General features: G+C 46.2%; 1 protein-coding gene across 2 annotated transcripts; it reads right to left on the reverse strand.

Annotated features, from left to right (window-relative positions):
• Nucleotides 1-4,009: 4,009 nt before the first annotated feature.
• LOC125540995 lies at nt 4,010-5,322 on the reverse strand. 2 transcript variants are annotated; one of them, XM_048704502.1, is made up of 4 exons: nt 5,166-5,322; nt 4,945-5,076; nt 4,586-4,754; nt 4,010-4,317 (listed from the first exon to the last, which is right to left on the reverse strand). In XM_048704502.1, the coding sequence occupies exons 1-4, from the start codon at nt 5,244-5,246 to the stop codon at nt 4,226-4,228; spliced, it is 474 nt and encodes a 157-aa protein (XP_048560459.1). In that variant the 5' UTR covers nt 5,247-5,322; the 3' UTR covers nt 4,010-4,225. The 2 variants fall into 2 exon arrangements, with proteins under 2 accessions (XP_048560459.1, XP_048560458.1); XM_048704501.1 differs by having other exon boundaries at nt 4,010-4,315; nt 4,581-4,754.
• Between the last annotated feature and the right edge of the window lie 6,486 nt (nt 5,323-11,808).

Here is an 11,808-nt window from a genome sequence, read left to right on the forward strand (position 1 = left end):
TACTATTTTGTAAGGTCTTTATGAATAATTAATGAAATAGCCGCAAGCATCGCCCACATGCAGAGATCGGAGGTAATCCTCTTTTTTTAAAAAAACCAATATATTCATATAATCATTTCCGATAAGTTCAAACATGCAGTGAGGAACCTCACTGTACGTACAACAACTCACACACCTCAACACCCTTACAAAAACTAGCAATCGCATGGCAAGTTCGCAACTCGATTCACCTTGACGATCTAAATATTTTGGAGGCACTCCATAACTGTAATATGTTTCTCTTCAAATCAAGGAACGCAGACATATCCAGCCCCGGGGAAGATCGAAAGCGCTACATACAAACAATCGGTTTCATGTAAAACGGAATGTGAAGATCAACAACTAATGGAGGCTGCTTGAAGCTCAGCTTCTTCCACACTTAGGCATCTAGCCAACACATCCCAAGCAGAGAACAAAACATGCATCAACATGAAAATGGTATACCACCCCAACAGTTCCGAACTAGAAAATGGTATGAAAACATGCATCAACATGCCCATCGCATCGGAGGCGGAGACCAAAGTTGGTTTGCCACCATGGTGCCCTTATCGACGTAAGATTGCCCACCTGAGAGCATACTCACAGATTCTTACCTTAAAGGGAGGAGCCAACCGAACTAGATGTCCACGAAAGGATGCCTAAAAAATTTGTAGGAAAATCACGGAAGCATCAACAATACCCTCCCCTCTAAAAAAAGAAATATGTTTTCTGATATGACAAACCCTCTCAAGGAGAAATAACAACTTGGAATGTGTAATAGTCCGGACAATGTTCCTTGAGTGCTAGTAGGGTGTGTGTGGTCTTCGTCGGTTTTCCTTGATTAACCGTGCCATGTACGGTTTTTGGGTCCGGTTTTCCTTATTAACTGAATCAATTCTCTTTTTCTTAATGCAATGCGGGAGCTCCCCGCCCTTTGACGAGGTTTCGTCAAAATGTGTAATAGTCCGCATGTCAAAGAAGCTGAAGAAATCAAGCTGGAGTACATTTAACAAAAGGGTGTGGCTAGGTCTCAGTCGACTGAGACTTAACAAGTCTCAGTCAAGTAATATAACATGTAAAAAAAACTGAAAAGAAAATTTTGCACGCATCTCAATATAAGATCTGACGAGTAATAGTGCTGACTGAGACTTAACCAAGTCTCAGTCGACTGAAATTTAGACTATTAACAAAACTCTCATCCTACGTTAAATTCCACACAGGTCTAAGCGCAAGGGTCCCACCTAATACTAGGCGGCAAACTGTCAAACTCAAGGTAATTCAATGAAAGTCCGAGCAAGTTGCATGGTCAAGAAGTCAAAAGAGAAAATTAAATGAAAAGGAAAAGTCAAAAGAAGAGGCAATAAGAAGGCAGTGATACGCGTCCGCCGGATGATAAATCAATTAGATCCGCCGCCTTGGCAACCGTCAAATGAAGTCTGAAACAGCTGTTCGATCTGTCGCCTAGTCGGTCGAGGACCTTTGCAACAGCTACCCTGCTGCGCTTAGGGGCTTTACAACAAAGACCTTGTTGCAAAGGTCTGCCGAGATAGTAGTTGGCCGAGAGAGGCCACACCCTAGGCTAGAGCATAGACGCCGCATCACCGCCCCGCCATGGCCCGAGAGTCCTGGCCATGGAGCGTCGCCGCTCGATGGAGTTGTTGCTCCTCCTCCGCCTCAACCTTGCGAGCAGCCGCGAGCTCCACTCTAGCATGACGGCCACGACCTCTCACGGCGGGTGCTACTTTGGCGTTTTCTGCAACAGGAGCCATGTTTCTGAAACATGTCTCATGTTGCAATGTCCTATCTCTCACTCTCCAACGTCGGGCGCTCCTCCAACGCTTTCGACAATAGGGGCTACCTTTCTGAAACAATACCCGTGTTGCCCAAAAAAAAACCCTTCACCACCGAACATTTTTTTTCTTTCTGAAACAAAACGTCTATTGCATAAACCTTTTGAAACAAGACTCCTATTATATTGCAGAAAAACCTTCACCATTGAATTATTTTTCTTTCTTTCTGAAACTAGTCCTATGTTGCAAAAATCTACTGAAACAAGACCCTTGTTACGGGAAAAAAAACTGAGTGCACGTGATTTATGGCCAGCGTGAGCACTCGATCAGGATTGATCCGACGACTATGCAACCCGCGGATGCTACGCGTGCATCAGCCGGCTGAAGGATAGTGTTTTCCATAAGAAAACAGGCGCAAGTCCATAATAGACCCGTATGATAAGAGGCTCATCATGGACTATAGATCCCCTGTATGTGTGAACAAAATTTTACCAATGTGCTCTTCCTACTTACAACGACCATGCATTTCTCAAAGATAAAAAATACAACGACCATGCATTTGTCAAAGACTCCTAGCCTATATAAGCCCCCAACGTGGCATGCAAACGTCCACTATCACTATAACTCGAGGGTAGATGTCTCCAGCGGATCCGTGAAGGCCTTGGATATTCGGGATGGATCTGAGGGGACTCAAAATGCTCAGATTATGTCGAGAGAGGCAGAGCCTCAAGGAGATCTTGTCTTCGAACAGACACACTAGTCAAGTACTTCTATCATCTAAAGGAGGGGGGTTTCCAGCGGGGATCGGTACTTTGTCTGGCGTGGTTCATTGTTGGCCGGTCGCTCACTATCTAGAAATGATGGCCCTAAATTTGATTTGAGATAAACCCTTCATTGCATCTCCTCACCTAGTTTTACATAGCGGTCCCATGAGAGAAGCCCCCTACTTTCGGACATGTGGAACTTAGCTATCATTGAACAAAATGTGTTACTCTCCTGATATGTCATGATGATATTCAGGGACAATAATTAATAACTAATGGCTACGAGAAAATATAATTATCTATATGATTGCCTCTAGGGCACATCTCCAACAACGACTTCGGTTGAAGATAATATACAAGCATCTGGAACGCATAGCGATATGTTTGTCTCATGTCTACGAGCACGCATGTCTTTTTTCTTGATTTAAGAACAGAAAGTGTTACTTACCCCTGGCCCGTTTTGAGGCAATTGGTGGCGAAAACAATAGTACGTAGAGACTGGAGTGTGGATATTGTTGAGTTGAATTCTCTCATCGAAAGGGATGTCTCCTTTTATAGGGTCCATGTTGTAACAGTCCACTAACAACAACATGATTCTTGAGCTGCCTAAATCTCAGGAACCGTTACTTCTCCGGTGGTATGCAACGTTCTAACCAACCTAGGAGTTGCGTCGCTCTCTGTTGTCATGCGTGTGGATAAGGCAAAACCGCCCATGAAAAAAAGAACTATGTCGTACAAGCAACAAGCCACACGAGTATCTCATACTAATATTTCCTTTGTTTTCTCATATGTCTTTGAGGGGCGGTGTGTGTGGCGGCGTGGGAACTGGATCCTCTAATATTGAGAAAAAAAGTTAGAGAAGCTATAATACTCTAACTTTCCCTGTTTCTATCCATATGATTATGGATAAAACGATTTAAATTAATTTGCAAACTGATGATCTACTCTGTACATTTATAGTAATTAGATACAAACAAATTGATGGTGAAAAAAAATTAATTTAAATTATTTATATCTATATAGTAAATACCAAACGTAAACAATCTGTTAACTACCTACTAACAGTCTCTAACTTCCCTTCTTTATTTTACACTAGGCTAGCACTATAGCACCGTGACTTTCCTTCTTTCTGTTAGAGGATCCGGTTCCGGCGGCGTGGGGGTGGAGGGGGGGGGGGGGAACAACTTTTCATTAAGCCGCATAACAGCAGGATATAGTACACCCTCTGTCCACTATTGTAAGACATTTTTGCAGTTCAATTTAAACTGCCAAAACGTCTTACATAAGTGAATTAATAGAGATAGCATCATATTACAGAACAGAATGAACAGCTGAAAACGCGAGGAGATGTTGGTCTAAAACCTAAAGGGGTGCAGCAGGGAGGATGGCCCTTCTTAGCTTCTCGCCATCTCACATGCAAATTCTACACAAACGGTGTAACTGATAAATAACACCTTGCCGGACTACCTGCAATTTCGATAGAATTACCATCATCACTCATCAACAGATAGTACAAGGTGAATTGCTAGAGATTGAGCTGGATGTATATATCATCGCAGCTCATCCGGTAGATCGAGAGAAGAGCCATGAAACTATGCAAATGGGCGGGCCGGCAGATCGAGAAGAATATGTGGGGGCACGTAAAGCAGCTAGCTACTGATCCCCTTGCTCCGCGCCGCAGTTGGTGATGGCCTGCTGCACCGCCCGCCTGATGACATCCTCATCCACACTCGCCGCCTGGTTCTGCATCACCATATCGAGACAAAAATAACCGAGCATCAGCACAGATAATTACGATCCATCCATCAGTCGGTCGCACGCCGTGTCGCTAGTCACGACACCATCGAATTATTGATGAGATAATTGTAGGTTTATGGTTCAGACTATATATGGGCAGCAGAGGTGGATAGAACATGTTGGTCTGCTTTACAGTTGAGTTCGATCGGGGATCAGTTCATGATTGAGGAGGCATTGTCGCGTAGGGGTATGTTTGTACGTACGTACGTACCTCTCCTCCTCCGACGGCCTCGAGGCGGAACGTATCGGCGCAGGACGCCGTGGCCTGGAGCACGGTGAGGCCCAGCTCCTCGAACGCCTCCAGCACGGCGACGAGCAGCCCGGGGCAGCTCTTGTCGGAGGACACGTTCACGAGGAACCCATGCCCTAGGGCTTCCACGCTCACCTGCACAAGTGCAGTGCAGATGCACGCAATAATTGATTATAAATCATTAATCTTACATCATACCCCACTGTATTACTATGTGCCACAGTGCTCTCCCGTTCATAGTACATAACCTAAGCTTCAGAACCGGATAATTCAGGTCCTCCATACAGTATGCATACACAGTGCGGTGATAGGTGTGTGCGCGTACCGTGGGGAAAGAGTTCTGCTTGTGCGAGTGCGCGTATTCCTCGCGTGCGATCTCCTGGTTGAGCCTCGCGATCTTCTGCTTCAGCCCCTTGATGTACTCCGACGCGTCCATGACTATGGAAGGATTGCTCAGCTGCACCGCGATTTTAGATTTAAAAACAGACATCAAGCTAATGGCAGCATAAGATCACACCAAGGGCACCGAAAAGAGGCGTGGGTTACCGCGTGGGAGTGAGTGATGGAGCGCAGAATCTGCATCTTCTCCTGTAGAGCAGCTGCTGCCTTCTTGCGCTCCCTTGACATTATGCCCCTCTCTCTGATTGTCTCTTCAGTTAATCCTTCACGTGCTAATCCAAATGGGGGGGGGGGGGGGGGGGGGGGGGGGGGGGGGGGGGGGGGGGGGGAGAGAGAGAGCTGCTTCAAGGGGATGAGGATGAAGAAGCTCCGGGCGCACACGTCTTTATATAGTGATCGCCGGAGGTGGTCGCTCACGTGACCTTATTGCGGTTCAGGGAATTGGATGGAAGATGGGATGACGAGGAGAGATTCGATTCTAGGTAGTAGGTTCAAAACTCGGTTTGGCTCTTCCTCCGGCTCTTCTTTCCTTTCCATGCATATATGCCGCCGAGAAATGTAAAGTGTACCGTCAGTTGCTGCCCACCCCGTGCCCACTGTGTGTGTGTTTCTTGCATGCGGATGCATGTATACAACAGTTTTTTGAGATGCACCGGTTTAAAAAACAATATCATTTCTGAAAATTCCAGGGTGGTCGACCATGGGACACCCTTTCCACCCTGTAAATCATTGGCGTCGCTGCAGCAATATGAAAGTCGCGCAACAAGGCATGTTTTGGAGGAAAGTTAATTCATTCCCTAGCTAAACTAATTTGTCATGCATGTGCCTTCATCGAATACTGTTTAAGGGCATCTCTAGCCGATCATCTATACTAAAAGTACCAAAACAACTTCCTATCCCACTTTACTATTTGTTTTTAGGGAAATCTCTATTCCACGGCTAGCAGATCCCTATCCTATAAATTTTAGTTTCGCAAACTTTGAAATTTAAGTATCGCTCAAACAATTCGAACAAATTGATCATATTTCAACATAAACTAGAGAATTTAAATGCATCACATCACAAATATAGAGATCTTGTAGTTACATGTACTCGCTTCCTCTTTGCTTGACTCTCATCGATCTCCCTCGACCTCCTCCTCCTCCTCCTCCTCCTCATCCATCATCTCGACTTATCTCTTTTGATTATAGGGCATAGTCATTCGATTGTCAACAAGCCCAAGTGTGTGGCTTGAATTCAATTCATTCATGAAAACTTCAGCATCATTGTTCGTTTCCTCACTACAAAAGTAATGTCAAATCTAGGGTTTGATCCCTCGGGATGGGTGGCGGTGAAACCGCCCCACCAATTACCCACTCAAACGCATGTAAGAGGTAATTAAGGTGCAAACAATATATGTTCCACCTTGCTACAAAATCAATGATGGAGATTTTGTCCTCTTAAAATAACAGTTTTTTTTCTTCTCATATCACCCTCTTAGCCGGGTTCCAATATCTATCAGTAACTAAGAGAAATGACACGTAGACTCGGGTACATTGGACCATATTAAAGGTCAGCTTGTGATCTGCACTCTGCGCATATAGGATGGACCAACGTGCTATATTCATTCCAAACGATGGCAACGACCTCTTCCCCTTCCCCACCCCCTCGCCCCTCTGCCGGTAGAATTGTATGTGCGGTATTCACTGAATTCAACACAATTTGATCAAGGTCTAGAAAATTCATATATAGGTCATTTTGGCGCCCAACAGTTTTTTTTCCCGGACGGAAAAGGAAAGCTTGGCAGAGACTGGTTTGAACCGCTCCTCTTTCGGCAGTCGGGCCGGGAGAGCGATGTGCATTAATCTAGTCCAAACATTTTCGGGAAGCGCCAACCCTCTTTTGGGAAAGGAAATAAAGTAAAACCGAAAGTGGACAAGTTGGGAAGTTGGAATTAATATGCCCGTGTACTGTACGTACGTTGTAGGCTTGCTGGCTGGCACCGGCTCGTCGATGGTGGCGGCATGCATGGCACGGGCCGCGCGGCCCTTTCCCCCGCGTCGACGCACGGGTCGCCTGGCTCATTCGCCGGCGGGCGCCACCACTAACATGGCATGTACGTACGTCGCATACATACACACACACCACCACCACCCACGCGTAGAGTCTGGTCGACGGCTCCGCCTCCACCTCATCATTCTCTGTATGTCTGGCACTGGAGACACACATGCGCGCGTCCTATTTACGTCGGGATGGCGCGCGCACGTTCGGTGGCGTGTGGGCTTGAGCTCCCCTCCGGCGGTGGTCGAGGCCGTCAGAGGGATGGGAGGGCAACGATGGATCGATGGTGGTGGGGGATCAGGGCGTGCCAAGGACGAGGGTGCTCTCGACCGGCCGGAATTCCGTCCGTATATCCAGGGGGAGATCGGCGGGGCTTGCATGCGATGCCGAACGCCGATCGGGATGCCTGCTTGTAGGAGTAGTTTGTTTAATCCGAGTGGGACGTACGTACGCGTCTTCTTGGTACTGATTGATTGGGTCGTGGTCTTGGACTGTTGGTGGAGGACCGGGATTTATTCACGTACGTACGACCACGGTCTCCGTAGGAAAGGAAATTGATCAATGGCCAGGTGACAACGGTCATGCATTGCGTTGTTGCATAGATTGGGTGTTTGTTGAGCCCAGAGACCTACTTATTAGAGGGCGAAACTTGAGGTATGAATAGATCCAACTTACAACTACACGCCAATTTCATTTGTATTTGATCGACCATTCCAGCCAGCCTTTCTTTTCGACTACGTAGATGTAGAAATCACGGGCTCCTGCCAAAGGTGGCACCGTGTCCGGCAATAACCATCTTGCCTCTATCTGCTCTGTGGATGGATGAGCCTGTGTCCGGACGTGGTCAGCTCGATGGATGGATCGATCGATAAGCGTGCGCTGCGCCCCCGTCCAATCTCCAATGGGGGCGTCCATCGATCGATCGGCCTCAGCGGTCACAGCTAGCTAGGCGTACTTGGACCTCGGTCACATGACCGTGTCGACGCATGCCTAGGCCATGGGGCGGAGCGGCAGAGCAGAGCTCGCCGTACGCCCGCGCGCACCCGTCCATGCACGCGCGAACGTACTCTCGTGACCGCCAGCCAGGGCGCTCCCCCATTGGCCGCCCGCCCGGAACCTTGCATGCACGCATGCATGGGCATGCGGCCTCTGCGTCGGCGTACTCGCAATCCAACGCCCTAGCTCCGCGGACGGATCACATGCATGCATGCGATGATGCGATGAGCGCTGGCTCGTCTCCCCCGGCGGGCCTGGCTGACTGACACGCGCGAGGACGGACGGCGGATTCCTTTGCCCGCGGATCCTATGAAACAAGGCACGCTACGCACCGTGCTCGCCGGAAATCCGGGTGGAGGAGAATGTGACGCTGCCAGAGACTGCCAGCACGGGAAACTACATTCCATGCCCGTGGCATCCCATCACCCCTGCGCCTTTTTGGAGGCATGTTTCCGTTCCCTCTGTCTCCGGTGGCAGCGACATTCCGCGCCCGCATGGCCGCACTCCCCTATTCCATTGGGGAGCTCAGCCTCAGCTAGCTAGAGGCCGGCCCACGTGAGGGTGAGACCGACGGTATACGCCACCGGCCGGCCTGGGTGGACGTACAGGCTGCTAGCTGTGCTTACGTTTCGGCCGCATGGAATTTTGACAAACGTCTCGTGAGCTCGGCCTGTCCTCAGCTTGTTCTATGTGCCTGCGCGAGCAAGCAAAGTACTCGCATGCATAAATGCATTTGGGCAGTATCCATGTAAAATCTGACTTTTTGTCTTGCATGCGGCATCAAATGTGCAGTCCTTCGTCTCTTCTTCGCTCTATTCTGCTTTTAGTTTTTCTATGTAAACACAAGTACCCTTAAGTCTTTTCCTCAAAAAAAAAGTACCCTTAAGTCTACTGTTTTTTTTTTGCAGGGTGAAAAGGAGTTTATTCTAAAATTATAGGGTTACAATCTCGAGACAACTGCTCCTCACAACATGGAGGACTCGAGTTCAGCCATACCGCAGTGCGACACTCGGTACGGCTATAATGTGCCAGAAAATGTGTTACCCTATTTTGCTCTCTACCAATTTTACAAGTACCCTTAAGTCTACTATTACAAAATGTGTACGTGCAATGCATGTTGCTATAAGGTAGGATGTCAATTGCACGTCAATATTATATTGGGTATTAATTGTGCATTAATATATGATTAAAGTTCACATCGACATTTGGTATGCTATTAACTATTCGTTAATCATATTGAGCGCTCATCATTGAAGCAATCTACGTCGTTGAATTGGTATGGTTTGATGGACCAAATTAGTTTTTTTAGACAATCTCGCGAAGCTTTATTAAGTCGTCACAATGTTTACATGGAAGAATTAAGAGAACCGAGTTGACCTAACCAAACATGGCGGCCAGCCCCTAACGATAACGCATGCTTCACTAAATTATGAGCCTCGGTATTCGAGCTCCTAAATTTATGGATGAAATTACAAGTATGAAAAAGTACAAAACGGTCCTTAATCTCCTGGACGATTGCACCATATACTGCTCCACTACTTTGCTGGATGGTTTGATGGACCAAATTAGTTGGATTTGTCTCTTTGGATCTTTTTATATTGGTATATACTAGTATATACTCTCTCTGTCCGGAATTAATTGTCCCTGAAATGAGTGAATCTACACACTACAACACGTCTAGATAAACTCATTTCAGCGATAGTTAATTCAGAACGGAAGTAATAATATATAGATAGGTATAGATATGGATTTAAATGAAGAAAACAAATAGTAAATGGAAAACACCTGTTTTTGGTATCTAGGCTATAAGGTTGGTGTCTTGATTTTATTACCACACATTCTTGGTTCCACGAATGTTTAACCGTTCTGAACTAATCCTTCACCCAGCTACCCCATTGAAAGTCATTTTGATCATCACATGAAGGCGATTCCACACATGTGGCAGCCAGCGAACACACACACAAAATATGGGGAAATATAAAAAGGAAATAACTCAACTAGTTTGAAAAAAAAGAGCAAACAAGAAACAAATTAAGCACATAATGGGGAAGATTCAAGTTACTAAGGAAAGTCAAATCTATTTTTAAACAATTTTTTGAATGAAAAATCGCAAGAAAAAATAACTTTAAGGGAATTTTCGAAATAGCATGCACTAATAAATATAAGAAGTAGTGTAAAAAGAAAAAGAAAACTTTTGGGATTTATCAATTGCATGATATATTTCAATAGTTATACATTTAAAATATCCTAAAAATATCTTTGATGATGATTGTGTGTGTGTGTGTGTGTGTGTGTGTGTTTTGCATTTTCATTAATTTTTGTTTAGTTGTGCTGATAGGGCTACCTGTTGTGCAAAATCGTCGCCACCTCATATCAAAGCAGCTTCTAATCAGGCAAGAGACCAAATCTAGGCGGCTTTCATATTAAAGGACCAAAAGTGTCTGATATTACAGTTATGGGTCAAGCTTAAACTTTGGCAGTTCTCGACGAACCAAAAAATGTTACTTTACTTTCCAAAAGAAGATAAGAAGACATAAGATCGAAAGACTTTGTAGTAACATTCGCAATAGGTAGAAACTAGGTTGGTTAGGCCATGGACCATGGGTTGTGGGTACTAGTTCAACTGCGTATGAATTCAAAATTTGGTCATTTCTTCGCATGTTCTCCAACTATTTGCATCACATTAATTAAATGGTTCAATAAATAATGGGACACCACTCTCCTTACCATTACATATTTGTATGTGATCCAAGCTAGATATTATGATAAGCACATGGATCCATGTGTTCATCATGCATAACTGAGTATTAGGGCATCTCCAACAGTCGTATGATTATCGTTGGTTAAATTGCCACCTAGACTATTTTGATGACATGGTGAGGGATTCCTCGATTAGGGGGTTCCCGGATATCCGGGCTATGTGATGTGGGCCGGACTCGTGGGCCGTGAAGATACAAGATGGAAGGCGTTCCCCCGTGTCCGGATGGGACTACCCTTGGCGTGGAAGGCAAGCTTGACATTCGGATATGAAGATTCCTTTCTCTGTAAACCGACTCTGTATAACCCTAACCCCTCCGGTGTCTATATAAACCGGAGGGTTTAGTCCGTAGAGGCAGGAATAGTCATACAGGCTAGACATCTAGGGTTTAGCCATCCCATTCTCGAGGTAGATCAACTCTTGTAACCCTTATACTCATCAAAGTCAATCAAGCAGGAAGTAGGGTATTACCTCCATCAAGAGGGACCGAACCTGGGTAAACATCGTGTCCCCTGCCTCTTGTTATCTTCGATCCTTAGACGCACAGTTCGGGACCCCCTACCCGATATCTGCCGGTTTTGACACCGACATTGGTGCTTTCATTGAGAGTTCCTCTGTGATGTCAGCAGAAGGTTCGATGGCTCCGTCAATCATCTACAACAATGCCGCCGTGAAGGAGACTTTTCTCCCCGGCAAGATTTTTATATTTGGCGGCTTCGCGCTACGTGCCAACTTGATTGGCCACCTCGAGCAGATCGATAGGTACGCCCCTGGTCATCAGATCAATTTTGGGAACCTAAACTATGTCGCAGACATCCGAGGAGACTTGATCATAGAAGGGTTCGCGACCCCAATTATCGCTCTGGCCTTGGATCTAGAACAGGTTGTCAGGTCCGAAGACGGGAGTTTCGAGCCCGCAGGACTCTCTACAACTATGGAATTTTCTACCGGAGATCCGGAGGGGGTGAGGGAGTCCTGGACTAAGTGGTCCTCGGG

Source organism: Triticum urartu, chromosome 2, assembly GCF_003073215.2.
Source record: "Triticum urartu cultivar G1812 chromosome 2, Tu2.1, whole genome shotgun sequence".
Taxonomy (NCBI): domain Eukaryota; kingdom Viridiplantae; phylum Streptophyta; class Magnoliopsida; order Poales; family Poaceae; genus Triticum; species Triticum urartu.

Bases quoted from the DNA above. Each gene is read 5' to 3' on its own strand.
- LOC125540995 (XM_048704501.1), bottom strand. From the start codon at position 5,246: ATGTCAAGGGAGCGCAAGAAGGCAGCAGCTGCTCTACAGGAGAAGATG. The intron at 5,077-5,165 runs GTAACCCACGCC...ATCGCGGTGCAG, and splicing joins CCATCACTCACTCCCACGCG to CTGAGCAATCCTTCCATAGT. The intron at 4,755-4,944 runs GTACGCGCACAC...GCACTTGTGCAG, and splicing joins AGCAGAACTCTTTCCCCACG to GTGAGCGTGGAAGCCCTAGG.